The 12,221-nt window shown below is 34.3% G+C and overlaps 1 protein-coding gene across 1 annotated transcript in view; it reads right to left on the bottom strand.

The window, feature by feature from the left end:
- The window catches only part of LOC149795598 (protein mono-ADP-ribosyltransferase PARP14-like), an 86,238-nt gene that overhangs the window by 59,638 nt on the left and 14,379 nt on the right, over positions 1-12,221 (bottom strand). The window contains exons 3-4 of the mRNA XM_089965425.1: positions 9,626-9,684; positions 7,671-7,895 (exon numbers count right to left, since the gene is read on the bottom strand). Coding sequence (XP_089821551.1) covers positions 7,671-7,895; positions 9,626-9,684 — 284 coding nt within the window. The remainder of the gene's footprint in view (positions 1-7,670; positions 7,896-9,625; positions 9,685-12,221) is intronic.

Here is a 12,221-nt window from a genome sequence, read left to right as displayed (position 1 = left end):
TGAATTTGAGGTATTACCCCAAATTACATTACAGTAGCCCAGATATGGATGAATATAACTTTTATAAAAGATGACCCTATACTGAAGAGGAATGTATGTTTTGATTTTCCTCAGTAGCCAAAGATAAGAATTAACCTTTTCTGAAATGTGTTTAATGTGAATAGACCAAGTAAGATTGTTATCTACGAATACACCAAGAATTCTATCTTAAGAGATCATATTATAGCTCACATTGCCAAACAGAAGCTGGAGTTTGTCACTATCTAGCCTTGCTTGTTTTTGTTGTGTTGTAATTTAAGCAGGGCTTTTGTTTTTTCTGTATTTATGATCATACTGTTTTCCTTCCACCATACTTAGTAACAGATATGGCTTCTTGGTTATAAACCAAATCAGATCTATGTCACTTAGACGGCTTGTTGTAAAACAATCCACATAAATGACATTTAAGTTGCTCAGTATAAAGGCAGTCAAAGATACAGTAATCAATTTCTTTCAGCACACAGCTGGCATGAAGGTGGTAAAAGGTACAGCAATCAATTTCCTTCAACAATATCCATCTGAGAAAAGCCAAACTGATGTACAGGATATCCAATAATAGTGCTCCTGAATATTTACAATCACTATTCCAGTATAGGCTACCTGGCAATACTCCCCACCTGCGATCCATATCTACCTAACAGTATAAAATTTCCAAACCAAATAAGGAATTATTTAAAAAAAGTTTCCAATACTATGGAACTCTGCTCTGGAATAGTATTCCAGTTGAGATTGGAAATGCCCACTCTATTTCCTTCCTCCAAACCCAATATATCCAGTGGCTTCAGAGACGCTGCTAAAATAAGTAAATTCCTTGGTATGAGAGCATCAAGGCAGATTAGCTCTTAGCTAATTGTGTTACCCTCATTAAATAAAGTCATTATTATTATTATTATTAGCACACGCTGGTATGAAGGCGGTAATAGGTACAGCAATCAATTTCCTTCAGCACACAGCTGGTAATACTCTCCCACTCTGACTTTGCACACTGGAATGCATATTATATTGTTTAGGTCCTTTGGTCCATCAAGATATATACATGGAAAAATTTCCATGAACTACACATTTGGGCAGCTTTTCTCAATAGCATCAAGAATCATTTTACTGACTAAAGGCGAGAAATGATTTTCTGTCACTTCCAAAGTAATGAAGTATTGCCTGCATTGTAGCATCTTTCACATAAAAATGGTCTGGAACAATATGCATACCTTTACCTCTTCATTGTAGGTGCAACATGTAGAAAGCATTTTGGTTACAGCATTTGTCTATACCTCATGGGGAGACAAATGATGTGACCTCTTAAGTGAGATTTCCTTGTCTTGGTACAAACACCAACATAGATTATGTTTTTCACCCAATTTCTTCCAGTTAAATTAAATTAACCCTGCACTTTTGCAATTCAGTTTGTGATTCAAAACACAGTATTCATTGCTTCTCACTCTGTTTAAAAGTCATAAGATTTTATACTCTTTTATGAAAATCTGAATAATTATCTAAGCAGAACCCAGCTATATATGCTGCTCTTAAAAAAGGAAAAAGAATACAGAAAAAAAGTTAAAATTATTATGTGTTGGAAGTATTGTACAATGAGCATCAAGCCATGTGCTATTGTTTTTCAAAATACTGTGCATTAATACGACCATGTCAATGACGGCAAGGGGTTAAAAAGTCAACCTATGCACTAACGGTGATGCAAAGACCATGGAAGTAGTGCAAAAGAGTCATGTAATGATTTATTTTGTAATATTATGGCTGTATTGCTTGTTGTCAATAAAGTAATAATTATCCCATCTTTTTCAGTTTTCACTGCCTATTACATTAATAGCCATGGAAGAATATTCACTACTTATTCTGGTGAATATTTTGAAAACTGGCAACAAAATATTGAGATTGGTGATTTTTTTGGCGACAATTTTTTAAAAGCCAGGACCATCCCTGTAATGTGTATGCTGGAAGTTCAACAGCCACACAAGGCCTCATTGGCTGGTTGGCTGCTGTGATTAGGATGAGTGCATTCATGGTACTGATAATTTGTTGTGAGTAGACAATCAGCGGTAGTTTACAACAAGCATGTTAAAAAGTATTTACTTTTAAGAATATAATGTCTTTCAATTAACCCCCAAATCAAATGTGTATTTCTTAATTTCCACTATTTAATTCTGATTTAAAATTCAAGCCATGTCAAGAGGAATGTTATGATTGAATTTATATATTGGAAATTTGTTTACATCGGCACCGATTATTTCTGCTTATACCAATTATACCGATTGTTCCAATAATCAGCCTGATTATGAGTATGACCAATTAATCGGTACAGCTTTAATTATTTTAAAAAAGTTTCCAATGCTAAGGAACTTTGCTCTGGAATAGTAGTCCAGTTGAGATTAGAAATGCCCACTCTACTGCCTTCTTCCAAACCCAATATATCCAGTGGCTTCAGAGATACTGCTAAAATAAGTAAATTCCTTAGTATGAGGGCCTCAAAGCAGATTAGTTTTTAGCTAATTGTGTTACCCTCTTTAAATTAGGTCATTATTATTATTATTATTATTAACACACAGCTTGTATGAAGGCAGTAATAGGTACAGCAATCAATTTCCTTCAGTACACAGCTGGTAATACTCTCCTACTCTGACATTGCACACTGGAATGCATATTATATTGTTTAGGTCCTTTGGTCCATCTAGATATATACATGGACATTTTCCATGAACTATACATTGGGCAGCTTTTCTTAACAGCATCAAGAAATCATTTTACTGACTGAAGGTTGAGAAGTGATTTTCTGTCACTTCCAAAGTAATGAAGTATTGCCTGCATGGTACCAGCTTTCTTATAAAAATGGTCTCTTCATTGTAGGTGCAACATGTAGAAAGCATTTTGGTTACAGCATTTGTCTATACCTCATGGGGAGACAAATGATGTGACCTCTTAAGTGAGATTTCCTTGTCTTGGTACAAACACCAACATAGATTATGTTTCTCACCCAATTTTTTCCAGTTAAACTAAAATAACCCTGCACTTTTACGATTTAGTTCATGATTCAAAACACAGTATTCATTGCTTCTCACTCTATGTAAAAGTCATTAGAATTTTAATCTTTTATGAGAATCTGAATAATTATCTAAGCAGAACCCAGCTATATATGCTGCTCTTAGAAAAGGAAAAAGAATACAGAAAAAAGTTAAAATTATTGTTTTGGAAGTATTTTACAATTAGCATCAAGCCACAAAATACTGTGCATTAATACAACTATGTCAATGATTGCAAGGGGCTAAAATGTCAACCCTAAATAAAAATGTTCTATGCATGAGAACATGAAATCATAAAACCATTTCATATTACTACTGTATTATCACATTTAATTGATGGATGTCAAATGAAAATAACAATAAGTAATTAATATCTTTTATATGGATAACTTTTAACTGTCATCAGTTCTAATTTGGACAAAAGTTCCATGGTAGGCAACAGCATAATACATTATAATACTAGGTACAATTCAAACTAAGTGTGTAGTGACAGAGGAGATTTCTAATTCATGATATTCTTGGAAATTAACACTTTCCATTGTGGAAATATGGCAAATGCTGCTATTACAAGTGCAATGATATACTACACAGAAATCTTGTCGAATTGCATGTGGCCTGATAAATGAACCACTCTGATTGGTAAGCATTGGAATTTTCCTTTGTTTACAATGTTGGATTCAACATGAGCTTGTTAGGGGTATTTGACAAAGTTTGAAAAATGTAGTTTTGACATATTTCTAGTTGTTGCCATCTTTGTGGCAGCTCTTGAGAGAGTTTGGATTTTTGTAACCAGTAATGTTTAAAGTCTGTGTCTCTGGAATTTTTGTATAGTTAATTCCACAGAGCATTGCAAATTTTATCTCATCTGTGGCTCAGTAAATTTTCGAAGCAGCATCAATAAATATATCTAAAAGTACCTCATTTGTTTCACACAAAGTAATTAAAATTAATTAGGTACTTTTAGTTATATTTAATGATGCAGATTTGAAAATTTGCTGAGTTACAAATTTAATAAAATTCACCAAGGAGTGTAGAATGAACTGTAGTTTCTAGCATAATACCAAATAGCTTCACTTCATATGTATGTGTGTTTGTTTCAAAGTGCTTTGTATGGTGTGTTATCAAAGTTGGAGAGACCTTAAGTTGCTAACTGGGTGTTTTTTTGTGTTATATATCTGTTGTTGTTTGATGTTAGAACAACATCAGGCACAGCAGAAGAGAACAAGAGTTTCTTTTTTTGAAAATAGTTCCTAGCACATGGACACCATGACTGAGACCATCTGACTGAAGCAACCAGTCTGAGATAAGAAAAGTAAGGTTAGCAAAATGGCTAGATTTCTCTAACGTATAGGAGAGAAATCACAATCTTCTTTGTGAAGCAGACACCACAGATAATTAGTCTCTGTAGAAGAATACATCACTGACAATTATCAATATCTGTGTGGCCATACACCAGACAATTACTGCAGTCTCTGTGAGGTCATACTCCACAGTCAGTTATCTCAGTCTCCGTATGATGCATACACCACAGACAATTATTGTTGTCTCTGTGGGGCATACATCACATACAATTATTTCAGTCACTATGTGGTAAACACCACATACAGTTATTACAGTCTCTTTAGAGCATACACCACAGATGATGATCACAGTCTCTGTGTGAGCATACACTACAGACAATTATCTCCAATTGTGAATTCATATTACTGAATCCACTTCACCCGGAATACTCAAATTCTGGTACACTAGAGGCATAGTTGCCATCTGCAGAGATAATTGCATTGTAGAGCTTGATGAATTGATTGATAGTTTTAACTGACAATGCAAACCTCTTCTAAGACCCTTTGTCACGTTACAAGAGTCTCACGTTACAAGAGTCACCAGATAAATTGCTGCCTTGCACTGTTTTTCTTGTTATTTATTTGTATGCAGCTTGTTTTTCAACTTTCTAAGGGGAGGCTTTGGTTCTTTTTCCAGTTTTAGGCTATAATAAGGTGTGATAGAAGCACACCTGAGCTTTGTTGAGTGCTTGACTGCTTACCTGATACTTTAGGTGGGAGGATGTCTGGTGGCACAAAGATGCTGCTAGAATGTTATCTAATGGAGTGGGGGCTCCCAACTGTCACAAAAATGATTTGGGAGTATGAACAAAAAGAGGGGGGAACAACCAAAGTTTAATATTTACCTAACACTTAAGTATGCATCTCTCTTTCTTTGTGCTCCACTCAGCTAGGGCTCTACTGAAATCAAAATACTCAAAGGATGCCACTATAGTTGTATAAGTATAATTCTGTTTATCATTTTTGAGCTGAATCTGTTCCTCATTTGTATATTAATACTGTTCTATGCTGAGAACCCACTTTCAGTCTGCTGTCTGAAGGGACATATACATAGCTAGCTAAGCCACCTTGAAGAAGATGGGAAATTGTTCTTTATGTTTGTTTTGTAAAATTTTCCACAGCTTCTGGTATTGTCTCTTAGATATCTCTACTACAAAACAGATTTTACAGTAACATTTTCTGTCAAAGTTTCAATTTCTTGAATCAGTTATTTTGTATTACGGCTATGCCTGATTTCTTATCTGTTCCATAATGTTGTATTTGGGTTTTAAACCCATTAATGGCATTATCTGCATGGTAAGACAGAGTTATTTTGATCAAATAAATATATATGTATCATTACACTTTTGAAGTTCTTATTTACTTTTCTATTTTAACCATTAGAGTGCTACATAGTTTTTAGCAAAAGATCCCTCAATGCTTCAATTGTTTGAGAAAAGAAATGAAAATTGCACTCTGCTTTTAAATTGCCTGTATTTTAATTAGGTTTGGTATTCTGCCTTTTAATTCAAAGCTACTGCTGAAAAAGTGCCATCTGTTTTTGTCTATTCAGCAAGTACATCAGGATCAAATTCAAGAACAATATTAGACTCATAATCACTCACTGGCATGTCCAGTAACACTGTCCCAGCTCCAAGAGTCATTGTTATCATTGCTAACATCAGTTATATTGGTCAAATGAAATTGTCATTGAACCATGTAGGGAGACAGCCATTGTGGGTTTTCCAGGTCACACTCAATTCAAACACGCATTTGTAAAACTTTCGTGAAGAATGCAAGGTCAAAAATACAACAGAATGTGTGTTCCAGGGCCCAGCGAACAAATCAAAATTAGTTCAACAAGCATTCAGGTCAAGCTGAAAAATGTAAACACTTGCCTACCTCAACAGTGCAGCAAGATCAGAACTTGTATCATGGGCAGCATTTTACAGCTTAAAAGTTAAATAAAAGTGTATATTGCACCACATGTGCAATCATGTGCCCTGGTAGCATCTCTGGGAACAAGACAGTTGGCAAATGTTAAAGAAAAGTCCAAGTAAATATGACCAACCATTCAGATTGAGTAATGATAACATCTTTTTAATGGCCAGCAGGCCAGGGGTTTTTGACATAAGATTTGCACCTGATGATGATCTGCACTCACAACCAAGTAGATACCATAAAAAGTGTTTTGGTGAAAACGCTATGTTGATATGACCATAAATTCTGCAGAAGTGGTGATAACAAGATTGATAAGATGGCCACCATATTGCTTCCATGATGGCCACTGTGGTAGCCTCACTGGATGTCATATCAACACAATTTTCATTTAAGACTAACTAGACACCTTAAGAATTATTGTGATGAAAACCCCACACTGATGTGACTTTCTAATCAGAAAGAGTATCAAGATTTTCAAGATGGCTGCCAAGGAGGTCATTATTAGATGTCAGATCTGCACCATTTTCATTGAGGACCACTAGATCTTGGCAAGAATTTGTGTGCAAACATTCATGGATGGATGGGCAATGGGTGATAGATAACAAAGGATACAGGCCTTGCCATAAACTCATTTGATTAATTACCAGTGGCGCTAAACCTGGGACAAGTTGATCAATGTCAAAACTGCAGAAAACAAAATTGTGTGCCCAATTGGTGCAAAATTTCGCCAATGCCTTAGGTACAACACTTTGGTACACATATGTGAGCTCTCTCTCTCTCTCTCTGTCTCTCTCTCTCTCTCTCTCACACACACACACACATACACACACATACACACACACACTTCAGGATGAATTCAATAACCCTGACAGCAATAACATAGCAATAACCAAAAGTGCCAGTTATACATCACAAAAGCTCTCTCTACGACAAAATGGTAAACCTGTTTTCAAAGAGTTCAGTAATTAAAGGCTGATACCTCCTAAACTTGTGGCCAATTGTGCTCAAATTTTACAGCTGTAATAAATAAATGGAATCCTTAATCAACTGAGAAAATATTTCTCTTTAATGTAACATGCTTACATACTGATGTTTGTGGTTGCTATTGCAGTTTTGGCTTTATTCTGTTACCATAATGTATGTTAATATTCTTTTTTTATCTATTATTATTTAAGCATCAATGATTATAATTAAATTAACTGTTATTTTCAGCTGATACCTATTTAAACAATGCAAATTTTGATGAAAATAATTGGTGTACTAAAAGATAAAGTGTACTAAAAGATACAGTGTACAAAAATGCATAGACAGTATAGTATTCATTCTTTTCTCAAACACTTACTTTTTCTCCATTTTCAGCATACTGTGGTAAGGCAGTCAAGAAAACGTGCTTGCACTTAAGGTTTCCACCACCAATTATTGCAATCTGACCATGCTTAATTCCATTAGGAAAGTTAATTTTGCATTCATCTTGAAGTGCCTGGCCCCCAACACGGAGAAGAGCAGCACAAGCACCACTATGAGACAAGACCAAATTTTCTGCACAGCTGCACAAAATGGCATCCACCTAGTGCGTAAAAAGAAAATTATTAATTAACGAGAATTCCACTGATTATCATAATTGTTCTAAGGCAGCATGATCAAAGCTTGCAACATGTAATTAAAAGAAAAAAGATCACTGTGACCTGTTTTATCAGTGTCAATATGTCAATACTGAATTCTACATTTTGTCTGCTCTGCTGCTGTATGAATAAAACTCTAACACTCTAATTAGTGCCATAAAACTAGACCATTGCAACCTACTTTTGTGTGTGTGAATATTAGTCCTTGAACTAACTGCATTTATCAAATTTCATGAGTGCACATGAACAAGCAAGAGTCTAAATACAATAGAGCTAAATGTAAAATCATAATTGCATAACTGTATCATGGAAAGTAGGGCACTGTGACTTCTACTGGTCATGACTAATACTTCTAAAGATGAAGTACACATACATATTATGACAGTATGTAACGACTTCAGAAAAGTGCAGCATAATACAAAACTTTTATAATGTCACACTCAAAGGAACAAGGACAACAATAACAACAACAAAAGTTATGCAAATATGATGCCTAAAAGTTACCACAAATCATATAATGGACACAAAAATACTTTCTTAAAGCAATGTAAAAATAAGTGTTATGAGGAAAAAAAATTCTATCACATACCACAAACATGGAAGCCTGCAGAGTGTACACATGTGTAATACAATTTATGACAACCCTGTTTTAGTCTTGCATGCTTCATCTGGTGCTTGATACAGTTGTTCCACCAGACCTGGAATTACTTATGTGCCTTCTTTGAGGCCAATGCATTGACATTTTTAGACGCAGTGAACAGAATTTTAAAATGCCAATTTGTTTTGAATTTCATTCACACTATAAAGCTAAAAATAGAAAGCATAATAGAAGGGTTATGTAATAAATACAAAGCTGTATTTTATATAAGTCAAGGAAAAGAACTCGTTTGAAATGGTTAATGAATACATCCTAGGCTGACAGCCTTGATGTATCCTTACACCATATCAAACTCATTCTTTCTTTCCATCCACAGAACGAGAAACAAATGAAATGGAAAAAATTCTTTATATATACTTTGATAAATTTTTAAATATTATAGCCTAAAAGCAATTACACTGCCAGTTTCCTTAACTTTATGCAATTACAAACTTTGCTGACTAGACCAAGTTATTGTGTAACAGTTTAGGTGGTACAGCTAATATACACAATTTTCTAACTAGAACAAGTTAACCTGTAACAATTTAGGTTGCATAGTGAATATACAAAAGTTTGCTTAATAGAACAAGTTATCATCTAACATTTTTGGTGGTACAATTGATGTATGCTTGTATATATACAATTTAATGGTACTTCAATATGACACTATTTATAAAAGTGCCAATAAAAAGTTAGGCTCAAAAGATGTAAAGATAATAAAATGAGAACAAGAAATTAGAAAGATAATACACTATACTTTGGAAATGGACTACCTCTCTTTGATCATAGAAATCAAAGCGTTACATGTTTGTATGAAACAAGTGCTTACAATAAATCTCTAAGAAGTTTTTCACAAAATAAATTTCCAGACCATTTAAATAAATAAGTAATGCAAATTTTTCAGCAACTAAAGTAATATTTTCTTCAAAAGTTCTTTAAGTAACTAAAGATTCAATCAGAAGACTTTCAAAATGATTCTGATGGCAATCATACTGATTTGATTCTGCTTGACACCATTTTGATTTTTTTTAATCATACCTGTTGATCTGCCAGTTCTTTAACAGCTTGGGAGATCTTTACATTTCCAACTAAGCGCTCTAAAATAAATGAACCTGCAATGTACTCTCTGGGTGTGAGATTAATAATAATTATAATAATAATGGCTTTATTTATAAAAGGTGACCTACTTAATTTTGTTGCACTTCTATATACTTTGTGGTCTTCTATATTTACATATTTATATCAATGTTAATAAACTCATTAAACTTCTCTATCATGCAAGTTTTCTGGCTAAGGTGAAACCATATTTCCTACTAAAATACATTATGATTGCATTTTGGGAGATTACTAGGGGGGCTAGATTTTCATGGCAATAATGAATATAATTACACTCGATATTTTATTACATTCAAAGTTACTTAAAGAACTTTTTGTGGGTGGAGTCAGCAATATGAGCACTTAAGAATGGGAAGGCAGCTGGAGTAGACAACATTCCAGCTGAACTTATCAAGGGGGGGGGGGGGGGCGGAATCAGTGAAAGAACTATTAACAAAAATCTGCAACAAGATCTGGCAGACAGGTGAATGGCCAACAGTGGACCCAGTCACTAATTATAACACTCCCCCAAAAAGACAATCTCCAGCTGTGCCAAAATTACAGAACTATCAGTTTGATCAGCCATGCTAGTAAGGTGATACTGAAGATCATCTTGAACAGACTGAAACCACAAGCAGAAGAAATAATCGCTGAAGAACAGGCCAGGTTCCGGAGTGGAAGAAGTACAACAGAACAAATATTCAATCTCAGGGTTCTGTGTGAAAAGTACTTGCAACACCAACAAGACATCTATCATGTGTTCATAGATTTCAAAAAGGCATTTCACAGAGTGTGGCTATATTGATGTTGTGATTACACTGGAAGTAATAATGAAACTTGTTATCATTCTTGAGGATATCAATAAGTGCCAGTTCAAGAATTCTCTGAAACTCGCTTGCCCACAATGGTCCATATCTGTGAAATCAAGCTCTTTATTTTACAAGTATTCATTTTGCTTGGCTGCCTTGTTATCTTTGATCACAGTTATGTAAGTGTTGGTTAATTTAAGGTAGTTTATGTTACATACACAATGACATTTATAAGTGTTTGATTGATCAAATGAAGTGAGTTCGCCCGACATACAACCGGGACCACTAGATTTTAAGTTTGTAGGATTTTCATGCCTTTTAACTTTTCTTTTATTCCACCTCCTTTATTTGATTCAAAAGACATAATTAACATGACAATACAAAGGAGGCTGGCTTTTAATTCAGTGCAACAATACAACAAATTCTTCTGGAAGTCAGTTATCAAAACACAGTCGGCACTTAATTAGGTTCTCAGAGAAATGCTTGTGGACATAGCTGTTACAGTAGATTGATGCAGTTTATTTTTAATTACAAGAGGACACATTGCATTTATGATGATTACACTTAGAAGGAACTAAAAGATAAAACTAGAACACAAATTTCAGTTGATAAAGCTTTTTTTATTTAATTTGTATTTATTTATTAAAGTACTGCCTGTGATCGAAAGTCGGTAGAAAGTGAAAATTTATGGATTCAGAAAGGGAAAAGAAAAAAGCTCTCTGGGAAAATTATGGCAACACGCACATATGTACTGGTGACCTGCATGAGTGATGGAATGAACTGAAGTCCACTTTAAGCCTGAAAACTAATCCAGAGGTTGCCAAATTCTTGTTGGATAGGGGTGAGTCACAATTTGCAATGAACAGCCATTTTGTCATACCGCCATTTATTTCTGTATAGTTAATTCTTTATCATATCTTTTAAATTAACATATTTTATATAAACTGACATTATTCTATTTATCTTGCAATAAAATGTTTCAGCCCTGCATCAGTACAGGGCATATCACTTGACATACGTGTAAACCATAACATGTACTGCTGCTGTTTTTGAGGCTACCAAAGGGGAATTAAGGATCATCTTCATTTTCACAGCAGATGATGACAATGATGGTAGTGATCAACCAGAAATAAAAGGACCTGATATTTGGCGTATTCATACTGTGAAGATATCTTTAACTTTGTTGGTGACAGTCCTTTTTTAGTTTATTATAGTGCACTTCTAAGTCTTCTAAGATTCATCAGATTTTCATTAGATTTATCAATATTTCTTTTACTTTTACAAAGATACATTTACTCCATTACCAGCAAAACTGTGATATGTGCTCTGAAATGTATCAGTTTTGCAAACTGGAGGATGTTACTCACATTATGTTACTATACATGTTGTCATCATATCAATCTAGGTATAAACTAATGTTACTGAATTGTTAGACTTGTTTATGCATACTATACTGGTGGTCATACATATATGTTAGCTGTTATTGTTAGTGGGTTCACATTTAGTAAATGGCAGAATAAACAAACATTGGTAGAAGTCCCTATTTATTATACAAAACAGTCACACTAAATATAAAAAAGAATTCTTTATGGTATGTAAAATAAATCAGATTTTATATGTATCTAAAGGTTTATGTAAATGGACATTGTGCCAAGAAATGGTGTTCACAGCCTCTGCTGAATTGGCAACTACTTGGTGGTGTTTACTTTTGGCATCTGCCAAACTAATTA

Source organism: Sinohyriopsis cumingii, chromosome 7 (assembly GCF_028554795.1).
Source record: "Sinohyriopsis cumingii isolate HCF-2022 chromosome 7, ASM2855479v2, whole genome shotgun sequence".
In the NCBI taxonomy this organism is placed as follows: Eukaryota; Metazoa; Mollusca; class Bivalvia; order Unionida; family Unionidae; genus Sinohyriopsis; species Sinohyriopsis cumingii.
This window is presented reverse-complemented; position numbering and strand designations above follow the sequence as displayed.